The following is an 11,932-nucleotide window of genomic DNA, read 5'->3' on the forward strand; positions in this document are numbered from 1 at the left end:
ATTTGATTTGATTTGAACAATTTGAGTTCTACAAATATTATGTTTCTGTATTTAGAGTGAAATACAATTACTCTTAGAAAAAACAGTTCTGGCACAAACAATCTACAACATGTGGTATGCTGTTTCTTTTATACAACTTTCCTTGCTTAATGTGTTTTAAACAAAGGCCACAGGGAGGAATTTGCTCTTGCTTTTTAATCTTTATAAAACCAGTATTTAAGTCCACAATAATAAAACTACCACCCTGTCAACCTGAGAGGAGGAAATACATTATGAGAAAAAAACATCATAATCTAATTGCATTTTTTCAAATGTCATCTGGGCTTCTTATAGTTACTTATTTTTTTGTTATCTGATTGAATAATCCCAATTACATGAAATATTTTACTACTTAACTCTGAAATTTACTTTAAAAAACAAAACATAACAAAAACTGAGCGACACAGACAACAGCTAAAGCTTTGTGCAGCTCTTCGGTGGCTAATGTAGCCTAGAAATATCTCAGCAGCAGCAGCAGCAGAGTGAAGCAGGGTAACAGCAGCAGCAGGAGGGTTGTTTCATCACGGAGGGGAGCAGCTGAGCCGTGCAGGTCGTGTCCACAAAAGGCACGCTCCAACAGGTGATGGGTTTCTGCACTGATGCCTGTCAGGAAAAGAGAAATACAGTCACAGTATCTCATGCAGAGAGCATTTAGCTCCTTGAACCATAATTTGTGTGCAACATATGCGAGAAGGCTTGTTTATGGCAGGGCTCATTAACATTTAATTTACATGACGCTTAACCCTTAATAGGGCACTCATTGAAATACTTGCAAATTCCAAATTTCAACCCTAGAGAATATTGGAAGATATTACATACAGCCAGAATGTATAAAAAAAACATACGGACTAAGGGGAGGGGGGTAATATTTTGAGAAAACCCTTTACGATATTAAAGTGGCAAATCTACAAGAAAAAAGGTGCAGATTTATGAGATTTAAAGTGGTGAATCTGCAAGAAAAAGTTTTTTCCCACTTTTTTCTCGTAAATCTGCGACTTTTTTTGCGCAGATTTGCAACTTTAAATCTCTTAAATCTGCGAGTTTTTTTCTTGTAGATTTGCCACTTTAATCTAGTAAATTTGCAATTTTTTTCCTCGAAATATTCTCAAATGTCATGGTGTCACTGTCTGTGACGTAGCCTGATCTTTGCTGATTAGCTGGAAGAAATCCATGTGGTTCTACGACCAAACAGAGAGACATGGGGACCCCATATTGATATCCACTGAAGTTACCAAATATAGTTCTTCGCCCGATAAAGGGTTAAGCCTAACTGCAGCCTCCATGGCCATGAAATCAATGCCAATTAGTGGTATGGGCTCTGATACAACTTGCACGCGCAGTGCAGGCTGAGGGGACCACCATGTCGTCACACACACACACACACACACACGCACCATGTTGTGACCACTCGTCCCACAGATGCTGGGCATCCTCATTGTGATGTTCATGGTGTTCATGATGATCTGGGTCTGTATTAATCACAAAAACACACGAAAAAGCTCACATAAATGTTTTAGTCTTCTTCTGGGTTAACTTGAACATCTAAAAAGCTGCAGGAGGACATGGATGAATGAAGACAGCATGAAAAGGATTAAGAGAAAAGAGACACAAACAGGAAATGAGAGTGAGGTCAACAGCTGTTTTGACCTTGGCATATAAAAATACAACATTTCATTCAAACTCATGCATTTCAGTAGTGGGCCCACAATGCACCAGAGGACCTTAAGTAGAAATTCTGAATCTTCAGATTTAAATTTAAAGGTTTTATTTGTGTAAACACAGGCATTATGTGAAGCAGTGCACAATGAATAATAATAGAAATAAGAGTAAAAATAATAGTAGAATAATAGGATAAAAGTTCAAATAAATATTTATAAAAAAAAATAGACAAATAAAAAAAATGAATTACATTTGAATAATACAAATATTACATTCATTAAATTATTAAATTAAATTAATTAAAAAATAATGTATAAAAAGTAACATTTTAAAAATGTATTCCTTAGTTTAATGAATGAAGCCTTACATATATTATATATAAAACTTTTATTTTTATCTATGTGATGTACGCAAAACCAATATTTGCTGTTGGAATTATTTTGCTGTGCCTCATATGTTTGAATATGGTAAATCTTGAATACTGTTAAATGTCAGATTGTAATTGGGCCCGATATTGTACCTCTTTGCACCAGCTCGCTTTCAATTTAAAAAAAATGTATATTTGAATATTTCCTAAATATTTTCTCTGCTCGTTTTTAGTTTTACATTTTTATATTTGATTGTCATTTTATATACGTCTCTTTTAAATGCTTTTGTTTTGTGTAAAGCACTTTGAATTGCCCTGTTGTTGAAAGGTGCTATACAAATAAACTTGCCTTGCCTTGAATAACTTTTCTATTAAATAACCAGAGTACATACTTACAGATCAATTTTACTCATATTTGTATTCATACTGTATAGATGTGAAAGGACTCTGTACCATTTGAGTGATGCCAGAGCATCCGTTTGAGTTGCCTGAGGGCTTGGGTGAGGTTTTCCAGCTGGTCATGGAGGTGGATATTCTCCTCAATCAGTGCATGAATTGTATCCTGCAGTTCAAAGCTTCGACTTTGCAGAACCAGCAGAGCCAAGGGCATGAAGAAAAGCACCGGCCTTAGTCCCCTCATAGCGACCTCCACAGCCTCTATCACATCTTCACAGACGCCAGGCCGTCCCTCACAGTCAGGTACGTCCCAATCCCATGTGAAAGAGATGAGCTTCGCTGCAGAAATGATTGCTGCAGTATACTTTATCAGCTTTAATACAAGGGGAGGTGACAACAGTTTGTTCGGTCTTTCCAAAGCCATGGGTGGAAAGCTGCCAGTGGGCTGCTTTAAAATCTATCCGATGTTTCCACATCAGCAGTCGCTGTGACTACAGCAACAGAAGCCCTGTTAGCTTCAGTATAATCTACTTCAAATCAAAATGTTTTAAATATCTGCCGTGTAAACAAATATAAGCATTCAGTTCTGCAGGAACATGTCTAAAATCAAGCCCAAAAACGTGGGTAAAAACGGAAGAAACATGCCAGCAGGTTGCAGAGACAATCAATACTGGTTATTTGATTAGTTGCAGCTCATCAGTGCAGCACGCACACCATCAGAGCTGTGAGGTCAGGAGGATACCAAACCCTTTGCTTTAGTTATATTCCCTGTATAACTGTAGAGTTCAACTAAACTTTAAAAAACTGTGCTGAGATAATTTAGCAGAGGGCACATACTGCAAAAACATTTCTTTTTTTAAGCTGGACTGCTTTTAAGGCATTTATGGTCTGTTCAAATGGCGTTCAATTGAATATAAATCAAAGACCTTTACAATCAAACTGACATATGTAGAAAAATTAGGAAAAAATAATTTTAAGAGGCTTGAGCTTCCTGAAAATGATCAAATTAATTTAACACTGACTCAATCCAACCCAAAACTATGAACAACTAACAATTATTCAATAGAAAATACTTAGGAATAACCTCATTAATACACAAACCAAATTACTTCTAACCAAATTCTGCACACTGGATATAATAGAATAAATAAACATATGGGCCAGTTAAGACACGTGACAATGTAGTGTGTTTTTTGCAAACAAGAAGTTTTTATTTATTTATCATGTGTATCACTTTATGCTGTCTTGGCAGCCCTGGTGCGCTTCTTCTTGACCACAACAGGCTTCTGGCTCTTCAGGATGGCACTGGCACGACGCAGGGCAGCCTTGGGAAACAAGAGACTCAAATTAGTTTCTGAAACCTATGAAATATAAACAACAAATAAAAAAGGATCCACGTGCAGGGCAGCCAAGTCATAATTTGACATTTGTTATTCAAAATCAGAAATTAAACTCACCATGCGCAGGTCCTTCCTGTAGTTGTTCTTGCGAATGATGTGCCTCAGGCTGTTGAGGGTGGCGCGAGAGTTCTTGTTGATGGTGATCTTCTCGTGAGAGGTGGCAGGTTTGTGCTGGCCTGTGCATAAAAAAAGGTTTAATTTCCAATGTTGCCTCATTAGCTGTGGGCCGCAAAAAGTCTGAGGTTGCAGAATAAATAAATATTTTGGCAACAACATTTAAATTTCTTCCACCTAAAACTGTCGATTTGATTTCTTGTCTTTCTGCTTCTCCAAGCACAAGCAACTAAATCTCAGTTGTCAGCTTCAAATGAATCAGACAGCTTGTGAACAGAGTAAGTAAGAGTAAGTTTTTTTCCATGCAATAAATAAATTCTTTATCACTTTTTCTCCAAAGATGGAAACTGTCAGATGTTTACCTGCACGCTTCTTCAGCACGACGACCACACCCTTGCCATCGGCAGCTGGCTGCACACCTACAGTCTTCTTGTGCACCAAACCATTGAAGCGGAAGGAGTTCCTGGACTTCAGGTTGTTTGGCTCCTGTCACAGAAATGGGAAGCACAACATGGAAATATTAATATTTCATGAATCTGACCAAACCAAATCTAACTGCCATCCCTCTTAACACAACAAAGAAAGTTCTGACCTTTAAAAGGTTTTTTTTCTGGTAAAGAACATCAAAGAATCACTTCAATCATACTTTGGCTTTTATAGGGCATTTTCCTGATAATTTCAATTCAACTTAATTAAATGATTTCAGCTGCTCTGTCAAATCAAACATGTCAATATGTTAAATATCTCAAACAAAAGTTTTTATAGACCGGAAAGCATATGGCTGTAAAACATATGAAAATCAATTTAGCTTCTTATTATCTGCCTTAATTTAATTATTTGACCAAGACATTATATAAGAGGAGTTTGTGGAGTTTGAAATTTCTCGTGTCAGTGTGGGTTCTCTCTGGGTCCTCCAGTTTCCTCCCAGTCCAAAGACATGCAGCCTAGGTTTAATTGGTGACTCTAAATTGCCCAAAGCAATGAATAAGAGTGAACGGTTGTCTGTCTCCATGTGTCAGCCCTGTGATAGTGAACCTGTACCCCATCTCTAGCCCAATGTCAGCTGAGGTCGGCACCAGCCCCCTGTGACCCGAGTTCAGATTAGCGGTTAATGATAAATGAATGAATAAAAGTTTGTGTTGTCGATCTACATTGTGCATCCCTACTTTAATTGTTCATACAGGCTTTGACAACACCACTTTTCCAGTGTGATCACACTAAATACTCAAACCCCTGGTTCTAATATCAAACTCACCACTAACATAAAGCAATTCAAAATATTAATGAAACAGTATTTATCAAAGTATGAAAACATGGTATATTTATATGTACGTAGTATATATCTATAGATATGTGTTATTATAAAGTATATGCTGTAGAATGAATGTATATACACAATATAATATATTATGTGTTAGTAGATTGTGTAATGATGTATACATATGATATGTAGAAATGTGTGTAATATGGATTAGTATGTGAACAATTAATATAACAAAGAATGAATGAAGCACAGTTAAGAAGTGGAAACACTCACTCTGTTTTTGTTTTGTTAGGTGAAGCATATTGCTCACTTGTTATTTGTTTAAGTTGTGTTTTTAACTGTATTTTTGATGCTGTTGGACCCCAGGAAGAATAGCTGTGGCTTTACTGCAGTTAATGGGGATCTTCATAATAAACTAAAGATACTCAAACCCCTGGTTCTAACTCATATGTAATGTTAAGCTGGGACACAGGTCAGGTCCATCGGGTGGTTTAAACAGAGAGACAGAAACAGGTGATGCAGTAAGACAGTGTACTCACAGTACTGTAGGTCTGTCCGTTCCTCTTGATGAGGAAGCTGGAGCAGTTCCTGATGACCATCCACTGCAAATGGGACGACATGATGAACCTGGACAAACAAGAGAAATAGGAGTGTTACTTGTGTAACATACACTTCCAGATGAAGACATAAGACATACAACCACCGCTTATAACTGACAGGCGTCATTCATGTTTGCTACCATTTTCCTAAACGTTAGCTCAACGTGCTCACTTGGTGTCAGGAGAACTTGGCCACCATTTAAGCGCTGAGATTATTAGCCAGTGTTATATAAAAACCGACAATACTGACAACATTTAAAGTTTGCACACACATCGAGAAAAGACAGCACTGTTACATTGAAGCACTGTTAGCTAAAGTTAGCTTCGCAGCTCGAAGCACGACGAGGCCCAACATGGGCGACGTGATCACCAATATATCTTTACATCCCTTCACTATACAGGGACATTTCCTGCCACATGGGATGTACAACAACCAACGCAACAATAATAGCTCACTTTTTGGGGTATTAAACACAAATAGGAGATCAAAAATAACACACTTTAAAGAGCGGCTGATAGCTGCCGAGGCGACCACGTTACCTTTTAGCGGAGGAAGAGGACCGGAGAGGCCGGAAACCGCTTTACGGAGCCTCTGTCACAAATCACTGCGCACATACGGCTACTCATTTAGAAAACGTTGGCCATTGAACACACGTTTTAACATGTTTAAAACACACGCTGGATCATAAATCCCGTTTCAGTGTTGGTCCTAATCGTATTATGACGCTCTACTATATGTTGAATGTGATTTTATGGAGTACTAGTTAACCTCAAACCAGCGGAGGAACACGACCGTTACCGCTCTCTGTCAGCGCCTGGCGTCATTAATGCGCGCCTGGTGTTTACAGACAGTCGTCAAAATGTAATGTACAAATATCAGCTGCTTTTACATTAAACACAGGATTTACATTTAACAGTATAACATGAGTGCGTGTAGGGGAGAAGCACAGAGCAAATAAGACTTCAAGAAATCAGCATTTATTTGGACTCAGATTCTGTGGTTTTGATGTTGTTTGATGTGATTTGAAGATGTGAACCAAGAAGTTCTCAGAGGGCAAAGTCTTCTGTAAAACTGCTCACTGCAAAGTCACAGTGTGGTGTAACATGGCACCTGCAAGTTGTGTCTTAATGTGAGAAGTCAAACATGGATGAAGCAGAAGATTTAGAGACACTTGGTGAGAAGCTGTATAATCTGATTCTCCCCAAACACAAAGAAAATGCTGGAAAACTCACAGGTAAGGGGACCTGCATGTCTGCATGACATTATAAAGATATTTCTGTGATAGGATCTTTGAAAATACAAAATAAAACCAGAGTTCATAAGGGTGCCTGTGTTTTCCAGGTATGCTGCTGGAACTGCCAGGTCCTGTCCTCAGTCAGATGCTGCAGGACAAGGCCATGCTGACAGCAGCTCTGGAGAAAGCCCTCCGAGCCCTGCAGCTGGCACAGGACCCCAGGTACAGCAACATGATCTACTCTGTCCATCATGCTTAAAAGTCTCGTTTTAGGATAGTATGTTAGTCCTCATAAGTCATATTTTCTGCGCCAGATATAGTAGTTCCCCGTAGAGGAATGATATAGTATCAAGCTGCTTAGGGTACATTTTAGAGCAAGACAGATACAGTCATGGGAAAAAAATTATTATACCACCCTTTCAATTTGTTTCAATCAATTATTTTTATTTTATTTCAATTTAATGCCTAGTACAACTGAAGGTACATGTATTTGGACAAATATAATGATAACAACAAGAATAGCTCATAAGAGTTTAATTTCAGAGCTGATATCTAGCCATCTTCCATGGTTTTCTTGATAATAACCAAAATCATTCTCAAGAAAACCAATGAAAATGGCTAGATACCAGCTCTAAGATTTAACCATTATGAATTGTTTTTGTTGTTATATTTGTCCAAACAAATGTACCTTTAGTTGTACCAGGCATTAAAATGACAAAGAAATTCAAGAAAACAAGGGTGGTCTAATATTTATCGACCGATATTGTGTCAGTATATATGCTGTATGATTTATGCCGTTACGACAATGTTAAATATTATGAATGTTAAATATTATTAATTTCAGTTTTATAAGTATACTCTCTGGTTGCATTTGCATACTGGTGAGGAAATGGTAAACAATCCACATAAAAAAGTCTATTTTCATTCCAACTTATTTGTTGAAATTTATCTGCCTCGACTTTTCTCGACAAAAAACATCAGAAAACAGTGAACAAGGTCTATCCCAGTTTCTGTCTTGTTTAATCAGTCCAAAACCCAAAGATATTCATTTTAATGTGATAAAAAACAGAGAAAAGCATTTTGATTCATCAATTGTCAAAATAGTTGGTGATTATTTTCAGTCAGTCTAGCTCTGGTTGCAGCTCTAAATGAAGAGTATTATACCATTAAACTATCTGAGGAAATGTCTTTATAAGAGCAGCTTTTATCACAAAGGCAACATCAGCTATTTACAACCAAGTTTAAGTCATTAGTATTTGGAGTATTATTATTTGGAACAAGGAACAGTTAATAGATGTGTATGCTGTCTGTCAGTGAATGTCAGGTTCTTAAAAAATGGCACATCATTGAGTTCATGTGGGTGTAAAAAACCTGTGTGAAAAAAGTGAAAAAAAAGGTGTGCATTCTCACGTCACTGCCCGTCTTTGCAGCAAAGGAACATGTAAGGACGAGGATGACATGTCTGCATCCTCTGACTCTCTGGGGGAGCAGCTGTTTGAGCTGGTGGATGTTTACAACACCGGCTATTCACAGAAAATCACAGGTAATCAACAAGTCCTGTGAGTCAACAAAATATTATGCAGTAAATGGCCATGCTTGCAAATATATGCAAATACATTTCGTGTGTGTGACGCATTAAAGTATGGTTTGCTCTTCTTTCTTCAACAGGAATGCTTCTGGAGCAGCACAAAGATGCAGTTTCAAACCTTCTTTCAGATCCAAAACTGTTGGAAGAGCAGGTGAACTTCGCCCTGAAGACACTTAAAGAGTATGTGACTTACCACTGTTACCTTTAATTCAAATCTACAAAATGAAAGATTAAAAAGAGAACCAGTATTCATTGATAAATTGCAGCTAAAGCACTTCTTTAAAACATTGCTCCTGCTGCCTCTCTTCAGACAGAACATGGAGGAGACGGACATAAGTGACACTTCGGACGCTGATGACACAGAGAGGCTCGGAGAAAAAATCTTCTCACTGGTGGAAGAGATGGATCCACTTCATGCAAATGATATTACAGGTGACCTCATACTCCGTCTGCAGTGGCATTCCCTATCACTATAATTGCTCTTCTTAGATGTAACATCATCAAAATTGATATTTTTTCTCAAGGTACAGGCCTTGTAAAGTGTAGATAAAGACTAAATGTTTAATAATGTTTTGGTTCTACTCTTTTGCATCTATTTTGCAGGTATGCTACTGGAGATGGAACCAGCTGCTCTCCAACAGCTGATCAGTGACCACACGATGCTGGAAGTCGCTGTTCAGAAAGCACAAGCAGCACTGGACACTCAGAATCAACCTCTCTCTACGTGAACAGGAGAGGAAAACAACATTTTACACGCAGAATAGGAAATTAATAAATTAATGACTTTGAATAACTTAAATAATATAACGCTGGGATGAGTTGGCACGTCACACAAGGAGATCATACAAGTCGCCTGTATAAGCTATCTGTGTTTTATACTGATTGTTGAGCAAACTGCAGAGAGTTTGACTAGACTTACTGCAAATAGCTGAAGAGTTTAGTAAGCCCAAATTGATATTGCCACTTTCTAATACGGGTTTTCACTTTGCTAACACACGATAGTCTTTCTCAGATAAATGGACTGAACATAAGTGCCAGTGTCTAATGAAAAATATTTATTAATCAGTATGTCTCACCTCGGAGACAAACTTCCACAAAAGGACGCTGGAATCATTGTTGTTTGATGCATGTATGGATAACTGGACAAATCTAATGTCTCCAAGGGGCCCAAAGTGTGCAGGGCCTTGACCTGAAAAATGTCCCGAGAAGAGACGCGTAGCAAACCAGTAAGAGCCTCAAAACGACTACAAGAAAACGTCAAATGAATTACAAAGAGACCAAACCAACAGCTGCAAAGAGATTTAGGACCATGAAAGACAACCACAAAGATACTCTAAATGACTACAAAGACACACAAAATGACCACAATGAGACACAAAACAACAGACGAAAAAGGTTAAAATACAAAAAGACCAAAACAATGACAAAGTGACATAAAACACAAACTACAAATAGATGCAACATGACCATAAAGAGAAACAAAACAATGACAAGAGGCTAAACACCTATAAAGTATCTATGTAGGAAAGATGGTGGCGCATTTGCATGTCTGTGCCCAGGAATCCATTGTCTCATTGATGAATATGTTTACAGAAAGAATGATGTAAGTGTTGCCAACAGTCATACACAACAATATATTTGATATTGTTTTGTATTTTAAATGATGATGTAAGTGTAAGTTGTTGATATGTCTTTGCCATTGGAAAAATACAGCAGATTATATATAAACAATGGACTTGAAGTTGAAATATCTCAAATAGGTCAAAACAATTTGTTAACATGACACATGCTTATATTTAAGTGGCTGCACACGCACAAGGTAGCGGTTAAGGAGCTGGCGGTTATGATAATGGTGCTAACGCTGCCGTGAAGTTGTGAGAAGTTGAGCACAGCGCCAGCTAATACAACTTTGTTTGTTGTAAACAAAAAAACAGAGAAACTCTGATTTAAACACACATGAAGGGGTCTGACTTCATTCTTTGTCCAGGGCACCATTATCCCACCATATTTTTTACATAGTAACGTTAACATAACAGGATGACAACGGCGGACAGGTAAGCCAACAGCTAACAATTGCTCGTAAACACAACAGTTTCTAAGATTACTATACTGTAAGCAGGTATCAAAATGTATGACCCTGTGTATTTATGTTAAAGCATTTACCAGTGAAAAAGACAATAACTTGCCACAATTGTCCACTTGTAAATTTTTCTTCAAAGTTCAAGTTAATATTACTTAAAAAAATATACATACATTTAACAATCTTACGTGTGAAATTTAATTTATGTACATGGAGATTTGTCTAATTGTAATCATGTCTAATTACAATACAAACGTGACTGATGAGAGAAAGCAGTTAGAATGCTTGAGCGACACTAGCGACGATCTTAAAAGTACATCTTTATTTACTGTACTGTACTTTATTGTGAAGGACAGAGTACGGTCTGGGTGTGTTGATAACGATGGTTGATAACTGTATTATTTATTTGGCTTACCAAGAAACATCCAATTTCCCCCAAAAACTCAGCAGCCCCCATTGTTTTACAGAGAGGAGATATAAATTGAGGTCAAGTGAGCCGTCACGGCTTCTCCGTAGTCAAACCAGCCGTCCCTATATGATGTAGTCCGCCCGTATTCTGATATTTATGGTAAATTCATAAATTTGCTCCAAGCGAGCTGACACAAAGGATAAACACTTTACCGTTATTCTTTCTCACTTTTTTTTCAGTATAACACTCTTACCTGCAGAGAGGAGATGAAGTATTAACTTTACATGAACACACCACGTGAAATAATCAAATTGCGTCGCGCCAAAAATGTATTTGTTGTATCAACTTGCGGTTTTCAGTTTTCAGAATAAAGTGTTACACAACCAGGCCCAAATATCAGATAAATATGGAAATAAGATTAATTGCATGATATAAACAGAACTTTTTTTTTTAATAAAACGCCTTTAGATATAGACTGTACAGTAAAATATTACATTATTTTAAAATTAATTGAAATAAAACTTCTGTTTCCAGTCACTAATTCGACTTCAGGTTCATTCTACAGGACCTCAGGTATATTCTCACAAACTTACAGGACTTTTCACTGTAGAAGTTCATAATAAAATACACTTGAATATTTACTGTACAGTAAAATATTACATTAAAAAATTAATTAAAATTAAACTGTCTGTTTCCAGTCACTAATTCCACTTCAGGTTCATTCTACAGGACCTCTAGCCTAGCTAACGTCAGACTAATCACAAATGAGATTAGTCTGGCCA

The 11,932-nt window shown here is 37.3% G+C and overlaps 2 protein-coding genes across 3 annotated transcripts; one reads left to right on the plus strand and one right to left on the minus strand.

Moving 5' to 3' along the window:
• Positions 1 to 3,646: 3,646 nt before the first annotated feature.
• rpl28 (ribosomal protein L28) lies at positions 3,647 to 6,399 on the minus strand. 2 transcript variants are annotated; one of them, XM_059358507.1, is made up of 5 exons: positions 6,379 to 6,399; positions 5,779 to 5,866; positions 4,338 to 4,461; positions 3,919 to 4,037; positions 3,647 to 3,786 (listed from the first exon to the last, which is right to left on the minus strand). In XM_059358507.1, exons 2-5 carry the CDS (start codon positions 5,857 to 5,859, stop codon positions 3,697 to 3,699), a joined length of 414 nt encoding a protein of 137 aa, XP_059214490.1. In that variant the 5' UTR covers positions 5,860 to 5,866; positions 6,379 to 6,399; the 3' UTR covers positions 3,647 to 3,696. The 2 variants fall into 2 exon arrangements, with proteins under 2 accessions (XP_059214490.1, XP_059214489.1); XM_059358506.1 differs by lacking the exon at positions 6,379 to 6,399 and adding an exon at positions 6,295 to 6,317.
• Positions 6,400 to 6,677: 278 nt separating this feature from the next.
• Positions 6,678 to 10,843, plus strand: LOC131992813 (uncharacterized). Its single transcript, XM_059358505.1, has 6 exons — positions 6,678 to 7,073; positions 7,181 to 7,295; positions 8,504 to 8,616; positions 8,742 to 8,841; positions 8,972 to 9,093; positions 9,265 to 10,843. Exons 1-6 carry the CDS (start codon positions 6,983 to 6,985, stop codon positions 9,387 to 9,389), a joined length of 666 nt encoding a protein of 221 aa, XP_059214488.1. The 5' UTR covers positions 6,678 to 6,982; the 3' UTR covers positions 9,390 to 10,843.
• Positions 10,844 to 11,932: the final 1,089 nt, after the last annotated feature.

Source organism: Centropristis striata, chromosome 19 (assembly GCF_030273125.1).
Source record: "Centropristis striata isolate RG_2023a ecotype Rhode Island chromosome 19, C.striata_1.0, whole genome shotgun sequence".
Lineage (NCBI taxonomy): Eukaryota > Metazoa > Chordata > Actinopteri > Perciformes > Serranidae > Centropristis > Centropristis striata.

Excerpts from the sequence above, each read along its gene's own strand:
- LOC131992813 (XM_059358505.1), top strand. The coding sequence starts at position 6,983 with ATGGATGAAGCAGAAGATTTAGAGACACTTGGTGAGAAGCTGTATAAT. Across the intron at positions 7,296-8,503 it reads CAGCTGGCACAGGACCCCAG|CAAAGGAACATGTAAGGACG; the intron begins GTACAGCAACAT and ends CCGTCTTTGCAG. Across the intron at positions 9,094-9,264 it reads TCATGCAAATGATATTACAG|GTATGCTACTGGAGATGGAA; the intron begins GTGACCTCATAC and ends TCTATTTTGCAG.
- rpl28 (XM_059358507.1), bottom strand. The coding sequence starts at position 5,859 with ATGTCGTCCCATTTGCAGTGGATGGTCATCAGGAACTGCTCCAGCTTC. Across the intron at positions 4,462-5,778 it reads ACGGACAGACCTACAGTACT|GAGCCAAACAACCTGAAGTC; the intron begins GTGAGTACACTG and ends TTTCTGTGACAG. Across the intron at positions 3,787-3,918 it reads ACAGGAAGGACCTGCGCATG|GCTGCCCTGCGTCGTGCCAG; the intron begins GTGAGTTTAATT and ends TTGTTTCCCAAG.